General features: G+C 38.4%; 7 protein-coding genes across 7 annotated transcripts in view; 3 read left to right on the top strand and 4 right to left on the bottom strand.

Annotated features, from left to right (window-relative positions):
* Positions 1-815: 815 nt before the first annotated feature.
* On the top strand, positions 816-1,265 carry LOC18993592. The gene has a single exon (XM_006417129.2). It carries the CDS (start codon positions 931-933, stop codon positions 1,150-1,152), a length of 222 nt encoding a protein of 73 aa, XP_006417192.1. The 5' UTR covers positions 816-930; the 3' UTR covers positions 1,153-1,265.
* A 236-nt stretch (positions 1,266-1,501) lies between these two features.
* LOC18993591 (cysteine-rich and transmembrane domain-containing protein WIH1) lies at positions 1,502-3,226 on the top strand. Its single transcript, XM_006417128.2, has 3 exons — positions 1,502-1,652; positions 1,775-2,069; positions 2,934-3,226. The coding sequence occupies exons 1-3, from the start codon at positions 1,610-1,612 to the stop codon at positions 2,980-2,982; spliced, it is 387 nt and encodes a 128-aa protein (XP_006417191.1). The 5' UTR covers positions 1,502-1,609; the 3' UTR covers positions 2,983-3,226.
* An 82-nt stretch (positions 3,227-3,308) lies between these two features.
* Positions 3,309-5,979, bottom strand: LOC18993590 (protein AUXIN SIGNALING F-BOX 3). Its single transcript, XM_006417127.2, has 3 exons — positions 4,955-5,979; positions 4,322-4,817; positions 3,309-4,243 (listed from the first exon to the last, which is right to left on the bottom strand). The coding sequence occupies exons 1-3, from the start codon at positions 5,404-5,406 to the stop codon at positions 3,458-3,460; spliced, it is 1,734 nt and encodes a 577-aa protein (XP_006417190.1). The 5' UTR covers positions 5,407-5,979; the 3' UTR covers positions 3,309-3,457.
* Positions 5,980-9,658: 3,679 nt separating this feature from the next.
* On the bottom strand, positions 9,659-10,639 carry LOC18993589 (nucleolin). Its single transcript, XM_006417126.2, has one exon. It carries the CDS (start codon positions 10,469-10,471, stop codon positions 9,818-9,820), a length of 654 nt encoding a protein of 217 aa, XP_006417189.1. The 5' UTR covers positions 10,472-10,639; the 3' UTR covers positions 9,659-9,817.
* A 258-nt stretch (positions 10,640-10,897) lies between these two features.
* On the top strand, positions 10,898-13,786 carry LOC18993588 (V-type proton ATPase subunit C). The gene is made up of 11 exons (XM_006417125.2): positions 10,898-11,090; positions 11,220-11,288; positions 11,377-11,504; positions 11,600-11,699; positions 11,874-11,941; positions 12,119-12,260; positions 12,359-12,475; positions 12,622-12,747; positions 12,833-12,916; positions 12,995-13,074; positions 13,370-13,786. Exons 1-11 carry the CDS (start codon positions 10,977-10,979, stop codon positions 13,467-13,469), a joined length of 1,128 nt encoding a protein of 375 aa, XP_006417188.1. The 5' UTR covers positions 10,898-10,976; the 3' UTR covers positions 13,470-13,786.
* A 458-nt stretch (positions 13,787-14,244) lies between these two features.
* LOC18993587 lies at positions 14,245-14,790 on the bottom strand. Its single transcript, XM_006417124.2, has one exon. The coding sequence runs from the start codon at positions 14,701-14,703 to the stop codon at positions 14,371-14,373; it is 333 nt and encodes a 110-aa protein (XP_006417187.1). The 5' UTR covers positions 14,704-14,790; the 3' UTR covers positions 14,245-14,370.
* Positions 14,791-15,199: 409 nt separating this feature from the next.
* Positions 15,200-16,025, bottom strand: part of LOC18993586 — a 1,947-nt gene continuing 1,121 nt past the window's right edge. The window contains exon 2 of the mRNA XM_006417123.2: positions 15,200-16,025. Within this exon, the coding sequence (XP_006417186.2) occupies positions 15,400-16,025 (626 nt within the window). The 3' untranslated portion in view covers positions 15,200-15,399.

Genomic DNA, 16,025 nt, shown 5'->3' with positions numbered 1-16,025 from the left:
AGCCTTAAGGAATTTGGTTTAGGGGCCTATAATCGGCCCATATTGTTGTTAGAGCAGGGGCAAAAGTGTAATTTATCAAATACAAATTGAGCTGAAAGTTACGTTCTACCGCGGTTTTCATTCCGAAACAGTGTACAACCCATGTCGCTCAATATCTCTTTGGCTTTATGGTTTATAGCTCCTTGTATCCAGTTTTTGGAATTTATAGGTAAATTTACTTCCAATAAAAAGTGTGTATTAGAAATTACTACTAATCATGTCAATTGGAGTGATATTGTTTGGAAGAAACAAAAGTATTTTATTGTTTTGATTTAACGTCTTTTTAGGCTGGTAAATCTGTGTTAACCATTATTATAAATTTATAACAAAAATCGGGCACGAATTTTCTCTGTAATCAACTATAACCTTCCACTATAGGTAATGTTTATAATTTATCCGATTGAACTAATCAAAATTCAAAAGGCCAAAAGTTGCACCAAAGAAAGTTCATCTTTCAACCAGAATAATTGGTTGTATCATGTCACCTTTGAAGAAAACAAACTACAGTATCAAAATCCATCGAATCCATCAAAACTAGGTTCCACTAATTAATGAAGTACTGTATGAGTTAAATTATTTCACTTAAATATTAACTAGCATTCAACAAAGTTAAGTAGAATCCTATAATGTGGAAAACAGTTAAAAAAAAAAATTGTATAGGTATTTAATATTCGTGCCAAAACATGGAACCTAGCTAACGAGTAACGCCCACAGTTTTTACCCCTTCTATAAATAATTATTCTTGCTTCAGTTCCTTCAAAAAACTTCAGACTGTGTGAATCAAAACATTTCTTTCATTTCCTAAAAACACTCCCAAAGGTTTTCACTTCTTAATTCCTTAATTTTCTACCATCTCTTCGAAGGGTATTTACGGGAATACAAGTTATCGTAATGGATGTCTTTATATCGGAAGAGTATGTCAACCGCCGGAGAATGGAGAAAAAAGCTGCTGCCGTTGCTGGAAAAAATCTGAGGCTAGGTTTTGGTTCAAGCAATAGAACGGAAAAGAGAAAAACCAATCCATGGATGTCGGAATCTCGGCCGGAGAAAGAGATTTCGGTCACCGACGGTAGTGTTTATGAGAGTTATGTGTTCCAATGCTTCTCGCCGTAACAAATATAGCGTTCGCGTTTAGTATTAAAACGCAGACGCAGTTGCATATGCATGGGCGGCGGTTATTAGTTGTAGCTCTTGTATTTTCATCTCTTGGTTTTTATTTGCTAGTATAGTGGTTTTTTTCTTAACAATGTGTTGCCATTCACAAACTAAACATATAATATGGTTTGTGTTGTATTTTGTGTTGTTTACGTAACTCTTTTGTTGTCCTCTCGAATAATTAGTGGGTAGGCCCAATGGTAAACTTTAGAAGGCTTTATTCAAACGAATGTAAAATAATGCTCGGCCCAATTCTAATATGAACGTGAGCGCACGATTTAATGACACGTGACTCGAAAAGACAGCTAAACATTTCGACATAAGTCCCTGAAACTGAAAATATATTTGTTTTGCTCAATAGTCTCTCCTGATTCTCTCCTAACTCAGAAAGCAAAATTGATTTGAAAACAAAAAAATGAGCTACGAGAAAGTTCCACCGGAATCGTATCCTCCTCCAGGTTTGTGATCTCTATTCTCTCTTATGATTCGATTCGATTCGATTCCTTGGACATTCGTAGTTTTCTTATTCAAACTGATTCTGATCGGTTCTAAAATCTGGTTTGAAAATTCGGACGAATAGGATACCAAGCTCACTATCCTCCTCCGGGCTATCCATCGGCGCCGCCGCAGCCGAGTTATCCTCCGCCGCATCACGAAGGATATCCTCCACCTCAGCCCCACGGTTATCAACCGTACCCACCACCGTCTTCACGCCCTTACGAAGGCGGTTACCAAGGTTACTTCGCCGGAGCCGGAGGTTATCCTCATCAGGGACCGCCTCCTCCTCCTCCTCCGCAGCATTACAATCACTACCAGCACGATCATCACCATTACCAGGATAATGACAATGGTTGCTCCTCTTTTCTTCGCGGCTGGTTCGTCTCTCTAATTCCCGCCATTAATTTCTCATTATGTATCACTGTTTCTTCGAAGCTTCGTTATTGTGTGTGCACTGATTCGATTCTTGCGTTTTTTTGGGTCAACCTTGCTAACTTGTTGTGTGGGGGTATAAAGCTGTGATTGAGAATTTCGACTTTATGTTGTTTTTTTTTTTCTTCTTTTGATTCTCTTCTGACAAAAGATTGATCTGTGGACACCTTAGGAGCAACGTGTGGGTTTAAAGGATCACTCAATTAATGTTTTGAGGTTCATTGAACTAGTGTTTTGGTTTCTTGGAATTTGGGAATATTATGATCAAATGATCTTGATTAGAACCAGATTCTTTGAGTTGATGTTTGGATAAAGTCATAATGTGAGTTGAACTTGGACATTTAATGTGAAACCCAGAGTTTACTTCCGTTTTCCTTTTGTTTGTATGGCCATTAATCGGAATTTGAGTGCAAGAGATTCGTATTAATCCTTAGATTTAGTTCTCTGAATGTTTTGTTGATCCTCTAAGAAAGGTATCTATCATCTATGGTGTATTTAGAGCTATTCATAAAAAGTTCAGCTTGTGAAACTCAGTAATTGAGTTTTGGACATTTTTTTTTTTATTTCTTCAAGAAAACTAGTGGCACACTTAAGAACTCCTAATGGCTATAGAAATTTTAAACCCAAAATGTTTGTATAAATCCTAAGATAATCCAGTATCTATTTCATCTGCTGCAGCTTTCTTATGCTCACTCGAATGAATGCTTGTTTGTTAGATAAAATACAAATTAAGTTTTTGTTCATACTACTTATTCTCGTGCTACGATTAACTGAGTCTTTTTTTTGCTTCTGCGTGTTGCAAATCGCAGTCTTGCTGCTCTCTGCTGTTGCTGTGTGTTGGAGGAATGCTGCTTCTGACAATGCCCTTCTATGCGGATCTCTTACTTATTTTTATTGTCATTTAAAGTCACATTATATGTCAATCGAAGACATGTACAATAACTCGCTCTATGTCTTATGTACCGTCATGTTTCATTGTCTGTCATTGTTGTACCTCTTTGTTTGAGAGTAGACTCATGGATTAGAAACATAGCTATCTTGTGTATGTCCTCTGTAACTTTTATGTATCAATTGAGAAATGACATGCTTGATATTTTCTCCAGATTTTTAGTTTCCAGAAGCTGATTTATGGTAAAACAATTTGATAGACAAAATCTGGTACTTTATATAAAGGGAGATCAAAATAAGCAGAGTATAGCATGTAAGAAGAATCGCCAAAACGAAAAAGGTCTAAAACACATGAAGCTTCACAGAATCGGTTCTTGTCTGAAAGAAACTACACCTAAAGTACATCAAAAGCCTAAAACAAAAACCAACATGACCAGTAGAGAGGCTAAAGAATCGTAACACATGACGGTGCGTCTTTTCTAGTCCCAACCACTGTTCGGTAGAGGTAAAGTCTATCAACCTTCTCTCTCTCATCTTCTTCATTCTGCTCCATCCCATTACTCTCATTCTCGTTGATGATCTCCACGTTGAGCCATGGCGCATCCCGCGCGAGCCTTTTGCAGCCACCGAGCGTTACATCACAAGACGACATCCAAAGGGATCGCATTGTTTCGTACTTCTCCACGTCAGCAAGAAGCGCCGCGTTCCCAAACGGACTGTCTCTTATCTCTAGCTTCCTCAGCTTTTTGCATCCATTCAGCACATAGAGCATTCCCTGGTCAGTGTCCCCTGCAAAAGCTATCGACAGCATCTCGAGCTGTTCCGCGTACATACCGATGTAGAGGAAGACTTTGTCGGTTAAGAGACCCGAGACAGAGAGACGTCTCAGACCCTTGCAAGCTTGTACGATAGCACCAAAGCCTTCGTCTAGTGATTGAGATGTGATGTGGTCAGGTTTGTTTGGCTCAAGGATGCATAGCCTGAACCGGATAAAGTTTGGACAGTTCTTGGCCACGGTTATGAGCGCTGCGTTTGTCATTTGTTTGCAGAAGTAGAGAATCGAATGAAGTTTACGGCAACCTGCAGAGATTGCGACTAGTCCGACTTCAGTCACAGCTGCGTCGTTATCTTCTTCACCGTGTAAATCAGAGGGAAAAACTCTCAGCTCTTGTAACTCTTTACAAGCCGAAGCCACGACCTCAAGTCCTTTGTCGCCAATACTATCCAATATCTGTAGGAACCGTTATACAATAGCAAGTTAGATTCTTTTTTATCAGGGCAGTAAAAGATGAACAGAGATCAAACTTACCCATAACCGTTGGAGTCTCTTGCAAAACTGAATAAATTTTATGAGGTGGTTGCCTTGGATTTCGGCTGCGTAGCTGAGATTCAAGGAGATAAGGTTTTGGCAAATTGGATAGAACGCTGGGAGGCAGCGTGGAGCAACTTCTGAGAAGCCCGACAAGCACCTTAACGAGGTGCATTTATTTATGGCAGCAGAGAGTTTCGCAAAAGATTCAGGATCAGGCTCATTCTCATAAGACCCAACTCCCAAGTCCACTAGCTGCGGCGCACAGCTCATTAACCTTGTGAGCGCATCGAGCGGTACTGCACGGTTAACCTTCAAGCTCTTCAGGTTCGGTGACCTTGCGACGAGCCTCTCTAGAGCAGCCAGGTTGGTTTCTCCTTTAAGACAGGCGAAATTCAACGAAGTAAGAGTGATGCAGCTGTCTGGAAAACAGTTGAGCCATTGACCTCTGTGATCATCGATTTCGTTCTCTTGCAGGTCCAGCTCACGAAGATGCCTAACAAGAAAGACACCACATTTTGTAAAAAAGAGTTAAAAGGGAACACCTTCACTGCTCAGAGCCTAAGATAAACCATTTCTCAATCAAAAGAAAGTGAACAAGAAACACATAAAGCTTAGCTTTTTCATGTTTACCTGCAATTGGCGGCAATGGAGGCTAGGCCATCAGTGGTAAAACCTTCACAGCTAACAAGCACCAATGACTTGAAATTCGCAAAGGAACGAGAAAGCAGCTCCAAGCTTTCGTCAGAGACGACCATCCGCTTCAACCTAAGCTCCTCGAGCCCGACACGAGCCCTAGCCAAAGCATCGATCCAAGGGTGCACGAAACCTCCCCATTCGTGAGGAACCAAGTTGAAGTCGGCGAAATGAGGCTTGCCTTTCAAGGTTAGCGATTTGAGACATGGAAACCTCCCGATTAATCTCTCCGGGTCGATGGCGTAGCAGTTTCCGATGAACACTTTCTTCCTGCTGCACCTCTCGATCTTGTGCCACGATTTGCAAACCAGAGATATCGAATTCCTGTCTCTGTGAGAAGCTATGGAGTCAAAAATGTGCTCTATGACCTCATCCGGGAAATAATTCATCTCCTCTATCGATTGCTGAACCCTAACAGCGAAGCTTCGTGGTACAGCGAGATCCACACACTAGCAGGATTTGAATTCAAAAGCTCACAAAACAGAGAAGCTAAGCTCTATAAAAACTTCACCGGAACTTGAAGACTCGTGGATTTGAATTCGATTCAGGCGAGGGAAAGCTAGATTCGTATTCAAAAAAAGCAATTTTGAAAATCCGGAGCTCGATAAACAAAGAATAATGAGTACACAAGATCGTGAACTCTATAAACTAGACACTGAAGTTGAAGATTCAGATCTAAAGGTGTATAAATCAACTAGATCTACGACGAACAAGTTGAAAACCTCGAGCAAATGAAGCGACTTACAATCGTCGTCGGAACCAAACTCGCTGATGTTTATAAAGAAGAAGAGAAAGAAGAAAGAGTCGGAAAAAAAAGATGGAGAATTATGAATCTATAGATAAACTCTGGACTGCTTCCAAGTCCAATGATGAACAAAAGATTTGGATGAGAGAGAGAGAGTTCACGCAAGCAAAGCAAACCAAAAAAAAGCTCAGAATCAGAAGAAAAGAAACACACTCTCTCTCCTTCTCTTTCTTTAGTCTATGGAAGGAGACTCAAAAACATTTTAACCAGAGGAAAAGCCAACCTAAGCTGACCAAAAAAACTAACCATGGTTAGGTTAAGCTTTGGGGTTGATGATCCAACGGTGGATATTGGTTCCAAGGATAGCCACGAAAGGAATCTTGACCGTTGAAGAATGGTATGGTGTGCATGTGTTGCGACCACTGGTTACGAGGCCTTTCGCCAAAGAGAAAGGGTGAAGTGATGTATTAGTGTCAGAGCAAGGGACATGTAAATAGCCCCTACCTTTTCAATATTATTACGAACTTGCCATTGATAGCTTCCCAGGCGAATAGAAAAATATATATTCCATACTCGCTAAAATCATATTCTATATGTGGATTAAATTAATTCAGTGAAAATATAAAGATTCAATCCTTTTGTTTTTGTTAAATAATCAAATCTTTCACGGTTGTTAGAAAGTGCAACAATTAGCAAAAATAAAACAGAACCCATCGTACAGTCGTACTGCAACGAATATAGGTAATTACCATTTTAGACACGTTTTCATGTAAATTAGTTAATCAATCAGATAAATCTCATTATTAATCTAGCAACTAAATTAAATTAGTTTGATTATGGGGTATACAAGAAAAGGAGAAGAAAGATAAGCAAGGCTGGCTGATTTTGTCTTTGAGACGAGGACACCCATTGATGGATTTACGGAAATAGAAGGTCATGAACTTTGATTTTTTTTTTTATCTCTTTCAATATATATTTAAAAATAATAATCATAATACTGGTTTCTCTAACCAAACAAATCAAAAAGCTAATCAAACTCCCATCTTTTTCAAAAGGTGGTTATGGGTAGGGTTCAATCTCGATAAATTCGTAAATCTTATGTAATATAACGTTGAAACGATAAACATACAATAGTTATTAGTATTATTTAAACAATAAACAGAAACTGAATTATTTGATCCTAACTATGTTTTCTTTCGAGTTGGTAGATATATAAGATAAGATTATTGAATAACTCACCTTTTTATAATATTTGTATTAGTTACTTTGTAGATATATTCTCTTCTCTCTTTTTTTCCTTTTGTCTTCAGGTATATTCTCTTCTCTAAAGACCAAAAAGTTATAAATCCAGAAGAAATAGACAAAACCTCAAGACAAAAACCCTTAAGAAACAAATTAAAGGAACCAAAAAGTGGCATAAGCTCATAATCAAACTCAATAATAGACCACCCACTTGCGAATTATTACATCGAGAGAGTCAGAGAGGGCTAGTATAGAAGAGTACACGAACCAAATCATTATTACGGGTTGAAAGATAAGAGTCATTTCTCTTGCTTAACAGTTAACTCTAATGTTCAAAATTATGAAAAATTATAGGTATTAATTATTGGTAAGTAATTAGGACATATATCAACTAATCAAACATCATAACTCATAATCCTCAAAGAATATTCTCGTTGGATGTCTTGCGTGAAATCAAATTTCATTCAAATATATCTTAGCTTAGTTATATTATTCATCGCACAAAATATTCATGTATAAGTCTTACTAGTTACCAATAGACTTGTGTTTATACGTAGTCAATAAGTACGTCATTAACTAACTAGTTTTACCATCTTGTCATCTGATCATATTCAGGTTGGTTTATAGTCAATTATGTTACATTTGGTTTGGTTCTAGTAAAGTATAACCAAATTCCAACCAAAATTGTTTCGGTTCGATTTAGTTAGAGTTTGGATAAGATATTATTATGAATATTAATTGCAATTGGTGAGTTGATTAGCTAGTTAGGACAGTTTGTTATTCTGTTAAGCGAATTATATCACCTATATAAAAAGTATACATCATTTCGCATAAATTAGAAATCATCCTTTACGCTTTACATTCTTGATTGGTTCTCCTCTGTATTTCTCTTGATAGATATCTTGATAATGCCATGTTTTTTTCTTCTCTAAATAGATAATGCAATGTTTATTTATCCGAAATGTTAAATTTACTGTGTAAAAAGGGGACGAGTGATGATTTCACCTCTCTTGACCCATCCATCATATGCTACAATGGCTGCCATGTGAAGGCCACCTCTCGCTCGCTTTTTATCTCATCACTTTTTACTAATTATCTCCATTTTCACCACCAGCAGCTATAGTGGTTTTAGCTGACTCAGATAATGCCTGAATTATTGGATTTTACTGTGCAACCAACCTCTATCTCACCTTAGTTAATGCGGGTAAATTATCTTGGTAAATTCGGATGTGGATGTGACTCCTCATTTTCAAAACTAAGATTTATTTAGACTTTAGAGTATTTATTGAGCTAATTGACTCATTCATCATTTATTAGAATAAATTAGACGACTATAGTAATTTTGAATTATTTTTTAATACGATTGAAAATTTCACAGATGATAAAATTCGTTAAGAGAAACCTAACGGTAAATCCCGGATAATGGATATCAAGAAATTTGTAAGAAAAACATATTACGGATATCAAAATTTAGAATGTCCGAAATATAATCAACTGGTCTTTATCCTCGGTAAAAGTTTTTGTTTTTTTCCTTCTTCTAGAACTCTTAACTTATTTTTTCTTCCCAGCTTTTTGTTGGTTCATGAGATTCTTTTTCCTTTTATCCAATGAAGCCGAAGGCCAAAATCAAAGGCCCAAAAAGCAGAGAGTCATGATGACGCATGTCCCAATTATTAAATTCAAACACCATTACACATATCACCATACCAACCACACACATCCATATCATATAATTTACATATATATAGATAGATTGATCTACATTTGCTCGTATATGTAATATATATGTATGTATGAGATTCGGAAAGTAACCATTTCTTTCAGTTCTCATTGTCAATCCCTGGTGGTCCAGTTTTCTTTGTTGCATTAAAAACATAAGAGATATGATGATATTCTCCTGACAAAAATCTGTAACTCCTATAATTGAACTATACGAATCTATGCAGAACAATTTAACCCCTCTGAAATATTCGCTGCAACAACATAGATTGAATTGAGAAGTTAAAAAGTTGAAATTCTTAGAGAAGCAGTCATAGGACTCTCATTCACAAGCATGCATAGAATCACATGTAAGAATATGACCTCATGAACATTACAATACAAAAACTACTTTATCATCCCCTTATAATCCTATGAGTAGTATCAGTCTCTTCACTACGGTTGAAGACAGAACAATTAGAATGAGAACTCAAAGTTTCAATCTTTACTCATCATCGTCATCAAAAGCATGCCAGTAGAATGACCTTGATCATCTCTAGTACTCTCTTATTCTCTCATACCATTTTGATCTTGGGTTGCATTGCAACCAACCAAGGGGAACACGAGAACAAGAACTAGTCTATTCAAAGACTTAGTATAGGCTGCATCATTATCTACTTCATGAATTTTCACTGCAATGCATGATGTCACAGATCCTGAAGTCTATTCTCATTCTCACACAAGGCTCATATACGCAGATATACAAGACTTTTAAGGATCATCCATGGCCTCGTTGGAGATCTCACATGTCTAAACTTGAAAATTACCAATTCAATACTAGTTTGCTTCTAATGAAAAAGTAACAAGCAGCGATCTTTAAGCCCACACAGAATCGAGAAAAGATGAGAGTGTTTATGCATCGATATACTTATAGATCGAAAAACCCAAGAGGCGCATTGAGTTGAATTGCAATAACATCATAGATATAAATAGCCCACTTTGGTCCAAGCGTTCGAAACATTTATAGATTATGACAATAATCACTGACGAGAGACAAATTCTCGAATCAAAGGAACTAAATCTTGACTTCTTAGCACTAACCTCGTAAGCTAGGTTTAAGCGTCACTATCATCGCTGCTATCACCATCCTCGTTGTTACCACCACGGTCATTGGAGATGTAAACTCCAGGCTGGATCGATCGTCTCCTAGTCCTCGACGGGAGGATATTATCCAAATCCACCTCCGCCAAAGGATCGTCGGACAAATCGCTTTCATCGTATTCATCCCCATCTTCGTCGTCTTCATCATCATCACTGTCGTCACTTTCTTCCACTTCGATCAATTTTCCTTTCCCCTTATCCTCTCTCGAGATGCCTTTACCTTTCCTGTCAATCGACGCTTTAATCAAATCCTCCTCCTCTTCCTCTTCTTCTTCTTCATCATCGTCTTCCTCCTCGTCTTCCTCTTCCTCTCCACTTTCTTGCTCCTCCTCAGCTCCTAGATCGTTCTCATCCTTTTCGGACACAGAAGCAGCGGCTTTCTCCAGCGAAATCGATGATTCTGTCTTTATCTTTTCCTCGGTGGGAGAATTCAGATTCTCGACGCCGCTTCCATTAGCTTCTCCGTCTTTGGACTCAGAATCAGCAGAATTCGACGAGGGATTAAGCTTCTGAGACTTGTTTGCCACATTATCCTGGTCTTGGCAATAGAGATCCGGCTTCCGCTTCACTGGAAACGAGGACTCCTGCTGGTTTTCAACGTCCGCCATAGATGAATCGTCTTCCTCGCGCTATAGAGGAATTGCAGTGAGGGTTCGAGGACGATTCAGAGAGTTGGAACTTTGTTTGAGCAAACAGACGCAATCGCTAAAGCAAGCTCCAGTCAATTTCGCGGTAACCCTAAAAGGTTTCTCAATGCTTTATGCTACTACTCTTCTTCTCCCCTCTCGATTACCGTATTTATTTGGACCTTATATAGCCCATTATAGCCCATTATACCCTATTAGCCCATAATAACCCATTAGCCCATTAGCTCATTGGCGCGTTTTCTCTTGATTGATGTTTTCTATTTCGGACGCGATTGTGTCAGTGGAGAACGTGCTGGGGGTTACTAAACCGGCTTAATGCTACAATCTTACCGGTTTGGTTTTTCTACTCGTATGTAAATATTTCGAACCGGTTATCCATTTTGACAGGCAGAGAGGATTGATTGAAGTACAGATCCATCGGAGAAGAAGACAGAGGTAGAGAAAGAAAGAAAGAGATTGAGGATCAATGACTTCGAGGTACTGGGTGGTATCTCTGCCAGTGAAGGAATCTGCTTCTTCCTTGTGGAATCGTTTACAGGAGCAGATCTCCAAGCATTCATTTGATACTCCAGTTTATCGGGTACTCAGATTTTGCTCGATTTGTTGTATTCGATTGAAATTGCCAGAGATCTTGTGCTATTCTGATGTTAATATGGTTTTACGATGAGATTACGGTCTAATATCGTGGGTTTGATTTCAATTGTCGCAGTTCAACATTCCTAATCTTCGGGTTGGAACCTTAGATTCTCTACTCGCCCTCGGCGATGATCTGCTAAAGGTAATCATTTTGCGTTTTGATTTCCTCTCCCGATTGGATCGTTATTTAGAAGTTTTGGTGGGTGATGATGATCTCTTGAGATGTGCAGTCAAACAGCTTTGTGGAAGGAGTCTCGCAAAAGATCAGGAGACAGATCGAAGAATTGGAGAGGATTTCTGGTGTGGAGAGCAACGCCCTTACAGTTGATGGAGTTCCTGTAGATTCTTATCTCACCAGGTATCTGATTTTTTTTCTCTCACGGAGAGTTAAATTACTAATTTGGTGGTGATCGTATTCGTCAAAGGACTACACTTTTTATTATTGGCCTCAAGGTTTGTCTGGGATGAAGCTAAGTATCCAACAATGTCACCTTTGAAGGAGGTCGTGGACAATATTCAGTCTCAGGTTGCGAAGATTGAGGATGATCTCAAGGTATTGCAGCTTAACCTTTAGCTTAATGAATCCGTTGGTAATAAAAGTCTGCAGAATGCGAGTTTCTTTGTGAAGAGTAGTTGGTAGCTCTTGTTCTAAATTATGGTTAGAAAATTCTTATGGTGATTAAATGAATTTTTGGTGTTGACGACTTTGATTGCACATATTATTCAGGTTCGTGTCGCTGAATATAATAATATCCGCGGTCAACTCAATGCCATTAACCGAAAGCAGAGTGGAAGGTAAACTTTTGTTCTCCTTTTCTGATTCAGCCACTTAGTAAGCTTATGTTCTACCATGTGAAGGTTGTAGACTAATACTAAGTGATGATCGAGAATAATGCTGCTGGTCTTTATCTCTTTCTCTCTGTTTTAATATATTTATGGCAATGTGGCTGATCTTCCTTCTTTTTCTTACAGCTTAGCTGTTCGTGATCTCTCAAGCTTGGTTAAGCCAGAAGATATAGTCGCTTCAGAACATCTCGTGACTCTCCTTGCAGTTGTTCCAAAGTATTCCCAAAAGGACTGGCTAGCATGTTACGAGACATTAACCGAATATGTGGTAAATTTTTAATTTGTTGAGTGTATGGAATAGACCAATCGCAACAATATTGTTCTGTCGCATTGTGAATTTATTTAATTTATCTTAACTGTTTTCAGGTTCCTAGGTCTTCGAAGAGATTGTTTGAGGATAATGAGTATGCTCTTTACACTGTCACTCTCTTTACTCGTGTTGCAGACAATTTCAGGACAAGTGCCCGTGAGAAAGGGTTCCAAGTGAGTATGCTGGTCAAGTTTCTGTTATTACCTCTAGAGCTTTCTTAGAAGTTAAAACTAATTATGTCCTAGTAGTAGTGATATTCCTTAGAACTGGATTTATTTCTGTGAAGCTCATCATCTGTTGTACACCATTTCTCTTTTAGGTCCGTGATTTTGAACACAGCGCTGAAGCACAAGAGACTCGCAAACAAGAGCTAGAAAAGTTGGTTCAGGATCAAGAAAGTTTGAGAACCTCTCTTTTGCAGTGGTGCTACACCAGTTATGGAGAGGTATCTACACATTGCTCTGTATAGCAGCTATACCTTATAATATCGTCTTAGAAATTCGATACCATAGTTTGCTTTATATCTGTAGGTTTTCAGCTCCTGGATGCATTTCTGTGCTGTTCGTATCTTTGCTGAGAGCATTATGAGATATGGGTTACCTCCGGCGTTCTTGGTAAATTAAGACTCCAAACTATGCTCTTTCTAGAGAATCCCTCAAGCCTGTTATTTCCCTGACCAAATTATTTTCCAGGCATGTGTCTTATCTCCGGTTGTGAAAAGTGAAAAGAAAGTACGCTCCATTCTTGAACGCTTGTGTGATTCTACCAACAGGTATGTTAAAAGGCTCTGCCTACTCATCGCTCTATGCGTAGGATACATGGAAGTTGTTTAACATTCAGTTTCATGTTGATCCGCCCGAATAAAATTGAAGTCATAGTTATGACCTTTATAACAGAGAAATTGTAAAACTTTGAAAAACCAAGAACCAAGTAAAACCATACTTGTATTGTACTGATTCCGCCCTGATTAGTTTGGGACCTTGAGGCCAGTGTGTTGATCAGATCTAAGTAGTTTGATGAGATTTCGATTTGAGTTTGTTGAGTCTCTTTGTATGAAAAAAATGCAGTTTATACTGGAAAAGCGAGGAGGACGCAGGAGCCATGGCTGGATTAGCCGGTGACTCCGAGACACATCCTTATGTCTCCTTCACAATCAACCTTGCTTAAAATTGATGAGGGATGGCTTGATGCTTTTTCTCTGTCTCTGCCTTCATCTGTTATATTTGTTTATGTTCTATATATTTCATTTTTTCCGTAATATATTATGATTTTCAAAATAAAAGAAGGAAAAATGACGCACTCAGGAGAGATGTTACTGTAATTTTATTTGGCCGGAGTCTTTTTAGATTCCGATGAGTTGCTGATACATGTGGAGGAGAATTATACTGTTGTTAAAGCCCTTTTTGTCATTTTGTTACTTGGAGTATTACTCTGTTTCGTTTTTTTTTTGTCTGAATGACAACATTATTGGCTTTTTATTGGTATTTTCGAAACGAGCGATTTGATCTGGAAGTTAGCAATCATGCAAACTGGTATTTTGTAGCTGAGTGATGATGCGAAATCGGGCAATTTGGAACCAAATTGATATATTTCTTACTTTTTTTCTCAAAAAATATTATCTTCTTGAATAACAATATGTTTGTTTTTTGTTCAGTTTAACCTCTTATAACATTCCATAATAAAAATATTATCATTCAACCTTTCGTTATTACAAAATACAAACTGCCGTTTCTACTTTTGTTTTCTTTAAAGCGGATTTAACTGTCTTAATTTTTTTTTTTGCTTTTAACAGTCGAAGCGATTTAAGTCAAGTATTTTTTTTCCTAAAGTTCGTTATCATACGGAAGCATAAAAAAAAGTCACATGGATAATGGGTTTGATGACCTCTGTAGAATGTGTATTCCATCCAAACTTTTACTAGACTACTTTAAGAAAATTACACTCTGTGATAATTGTATATTTTATTATATATATAAAACAACTGTATCAACGAGTATATGTTGAACAAGAAAGACTCGAAGGAGGAGCAGTGATGATACTGTAAAAGCGAAACACAAAGATTACAGCATCAATAGAGCAAAGATAGAAAGCTACAGATCCCAACAATGACGAGACCCAAAGAAAGATCAGGACGGAGCCGTATCGAGCTGCCTGCAATCTTCCCATTAAGCTGGCCTGAACTTGGACCAGGTGCGTCTTCACCTGGAACAGGGGAGGCCGCTGTATCGAAAGGCCGGTTTTTGGTCGGTGAAGGGAAAAACGAAGACATATCTGGTGCATTGACGTACGGTAAGACAGCAGGAGAAGCTGAGATTGTGGATTCACTGCAAACCCGAGTCCATTGAACCGATACAACGATCAAGAGAAACACGGAAAACGACAAGCAAGAAGACAGAGCCATAGGTGTTTCTTCTTTTCTTTTCTTCTGTTCTGCAAAAGAAAGATACTCTTTGCCAAGTGAGTATACATAATGGAACAGAGAAGAAGACAGATTCGTTTGTTCCCATGTGTGTGTGTGCGTGTCTTACTAAGAAACAAAGAATTGAATGAATGTGTTCACGGACCAAAGTATGGATCCTTAACTGTTTCACATGCCTATTTTTTTTGGTTTCTTCCTCTTAAGTCATGTGATTGCATTTACCTTTTTTACTTCCACCACCTATGTAGAAAGCTTTTTGTGGTTTTTCTGTCAGAAAAGCTTACCCAAAGTAAATGAAATGCGGTGAAACTTACAGAGATCTCCGATATGGCAATTGCTGATGATTCAGAAGAATATAAGATTTTTTTTTTTTTTTTGACTTATTAGTATAAGAATTACATAAGTTATTTTTAGGAAGCTTGCAATTGGAAAGAATCAAACAAAACAAGGAGGCAAAAGATGAAAATTAATGAATCCCTTAGCTTTTTTTTTTTTTTTTTTTTTTTCCTACTTTCTTTCTCAAAACAAACAATACAAGAGGCTCGTGTCGGTAGCATGTGTAATATGCAAGCTTGTTGATCTTCTTCTGCAGACTCAAATGGCTTGCGAAGGTCTTGGAATAATTTACCAGCTCGTTGTTGCTCGAGCTTTTAAGAGAGTAAAAGAATCTGATGATGCCTACAACAGTCTAAGATGAGCGGTGTCATTTAACCGCTTTACCTGCCAACCTGTTTTCCACGAGTGCTGTAACACGGTCACGGAGGAATCCTCCACACATATCTTATGTGTCATTACCGGGCTGCATCCGAGGATTCCGGTGAGAAGACACTTTATAGGTAACGAGTGTGTGAAAACTCCAATGCAGGTTGAGAGCTGAGAAGAGGAACTCTTGATGTTTACATCACCTAGATGTTGCTCGTCGTTTTGATGATTAAATATCTCTTCGTTAGCCTCGTGATCACCGGTTGTGTTCATCACCTGAAACCGAGTCTTTCCAGACTTCTTCCTCGTAAGGCTTGGGCGATGAATAGAGTGCGGACTTTGTGGGAACCCTCCTCTGGCAATGTTGTGATGTGTAGATGGAAGAAGTTCTGTCCTGAGCTTCTCTGCAACTCCTAAGAGCGTTCCGTTCAGAAACTGAACCATCCGAAACTCTACTTGTCTGAGTGATTCGCCGGATGGAGCTGAGAAATCAGGTTGGCATCTTTCTATCAAGCTTAGAGTTTCAGGTGTGTAAATCTCTGATCTATGGAAGCCTTCCCAGTCTCCTAAGCTCATCTCAACAATTGCATCTGAGGACTGTA

The sequence above is a fragment of the Eutrema salsugineum genome, unplaced genomic scaffold (genome assembly GCF_000478725.1).
Source record: "Eutrema salsugineum unplaced genomic scaffold, Eutsalg1_0 scaffold_5, whole genome shotgun sequence".
NCBI classification, from domain to species: Eukaryota; Viridiplantae; Streptophyta; class Magnoliopsida; order Brassicales; family Brassicaceae; genus Eutrema; species Eutrema salsugineum.
Note: the sequence above shows the minus strand (reverse complement) of the source record. Positions and strands in the feature narration are given on the sequence as shown.

What these genes read in the sequence shown, in the direction of transcription:
- LOC18993590 (XM_006417127.2), bottom strand. Translation starts at nt 5,406, where the DNA reads ATGAATTATTTCCCGGATGAGGTCATAGAGCACATTTTTGACTCCATA. An exon ending in TCCATTGCCGCCAATTGCAG is followed by an intron (nt 4,818 to 4,954) that starts GTAAACATGAAA and finishes CTTTCTTGTTAG; the next exon opens with GCATCTTCGTGAGCTGGACC. An exon ending in AGAGACTCCAACGGTTATGG is followed by an intron (nt 4,244 to 4,321) that starts GTAAGTTTGATC and finishes CGGTTCCTACAG; the next exon opens with ATATTGGATAGTATTGGCGA.
- LOC18993588 (XM_006417125.2), top strand. Translation starts at nt 10,977, where the DNA reads ATGACTTCGAGGTACTGGGTGGTATCTCTGCCAGTGAAGGAATCTGCT. An exon ending in AGATTGAGGATGATCTCAAG is followed by an intron (nt 11,700 to 11,873) that starts GTATTGCAGCTT and finishes CATATTATTCAG; the next exon opens with GTTCGTGTCGCTGAATATAA. An exon ending in TTGTGTGATTCTACCAACAG is followed by an intron (nt 13,075 to 13,369) that starts GTATGTTAAAAG and finishes AAAAAAATGCAG; the next exon opens with TTTATACTGGAAAAGCGAGG.
- LOC18993587 (XM_006417124.2), bottom strand. Translation starts at nt 14,703, where the DNA reads ATGGCTCTGTCTTCTTGCTTGTCGTTTTCCGTGTTTCTCTTGATCGTT.
- LOC18993591 (XM_006417128.2), top strand. Translation starts at nt 1,610, where the DNA reads ATGAGCTACGAGAAAGTTCCACCGGAATCGTATCCTCCTCCAG. An exon ending in GGAATCGTATCCTCCTCCAG is followed by an intron (nt 1,653 to 1,774) that starts GTTTGTGATCTC and finishes TCGGACGAATAG; the next exon opens with GATACCAAGCTCACTATCCT. An exon ending in TCCTCTTTTCTTCGCGGCTG is followed by an intron (nt 2,070 to 2,933) that starts GTTCGTCTCTCT and finishes TGCAAATCGCAG; the next exon opens with TCTTGCTGCTCTCTGCTGTT.
- LOC18993589 (XM_006417126.2), bottom strand. Translation starts at nt 10,471, where the DNA reads ATGGCGGACGTTGAAAACCAGCAGGAGTCCTCGTTTCCAGTGAAGCGG.
- LOC18993592 (XM_006417129.2), top strand. Translation starts at nt 931, where the DNA reads ATGGATGTCTTTATATCGGAAGAGTATGTCAACCGCCGGAGAATGGAG.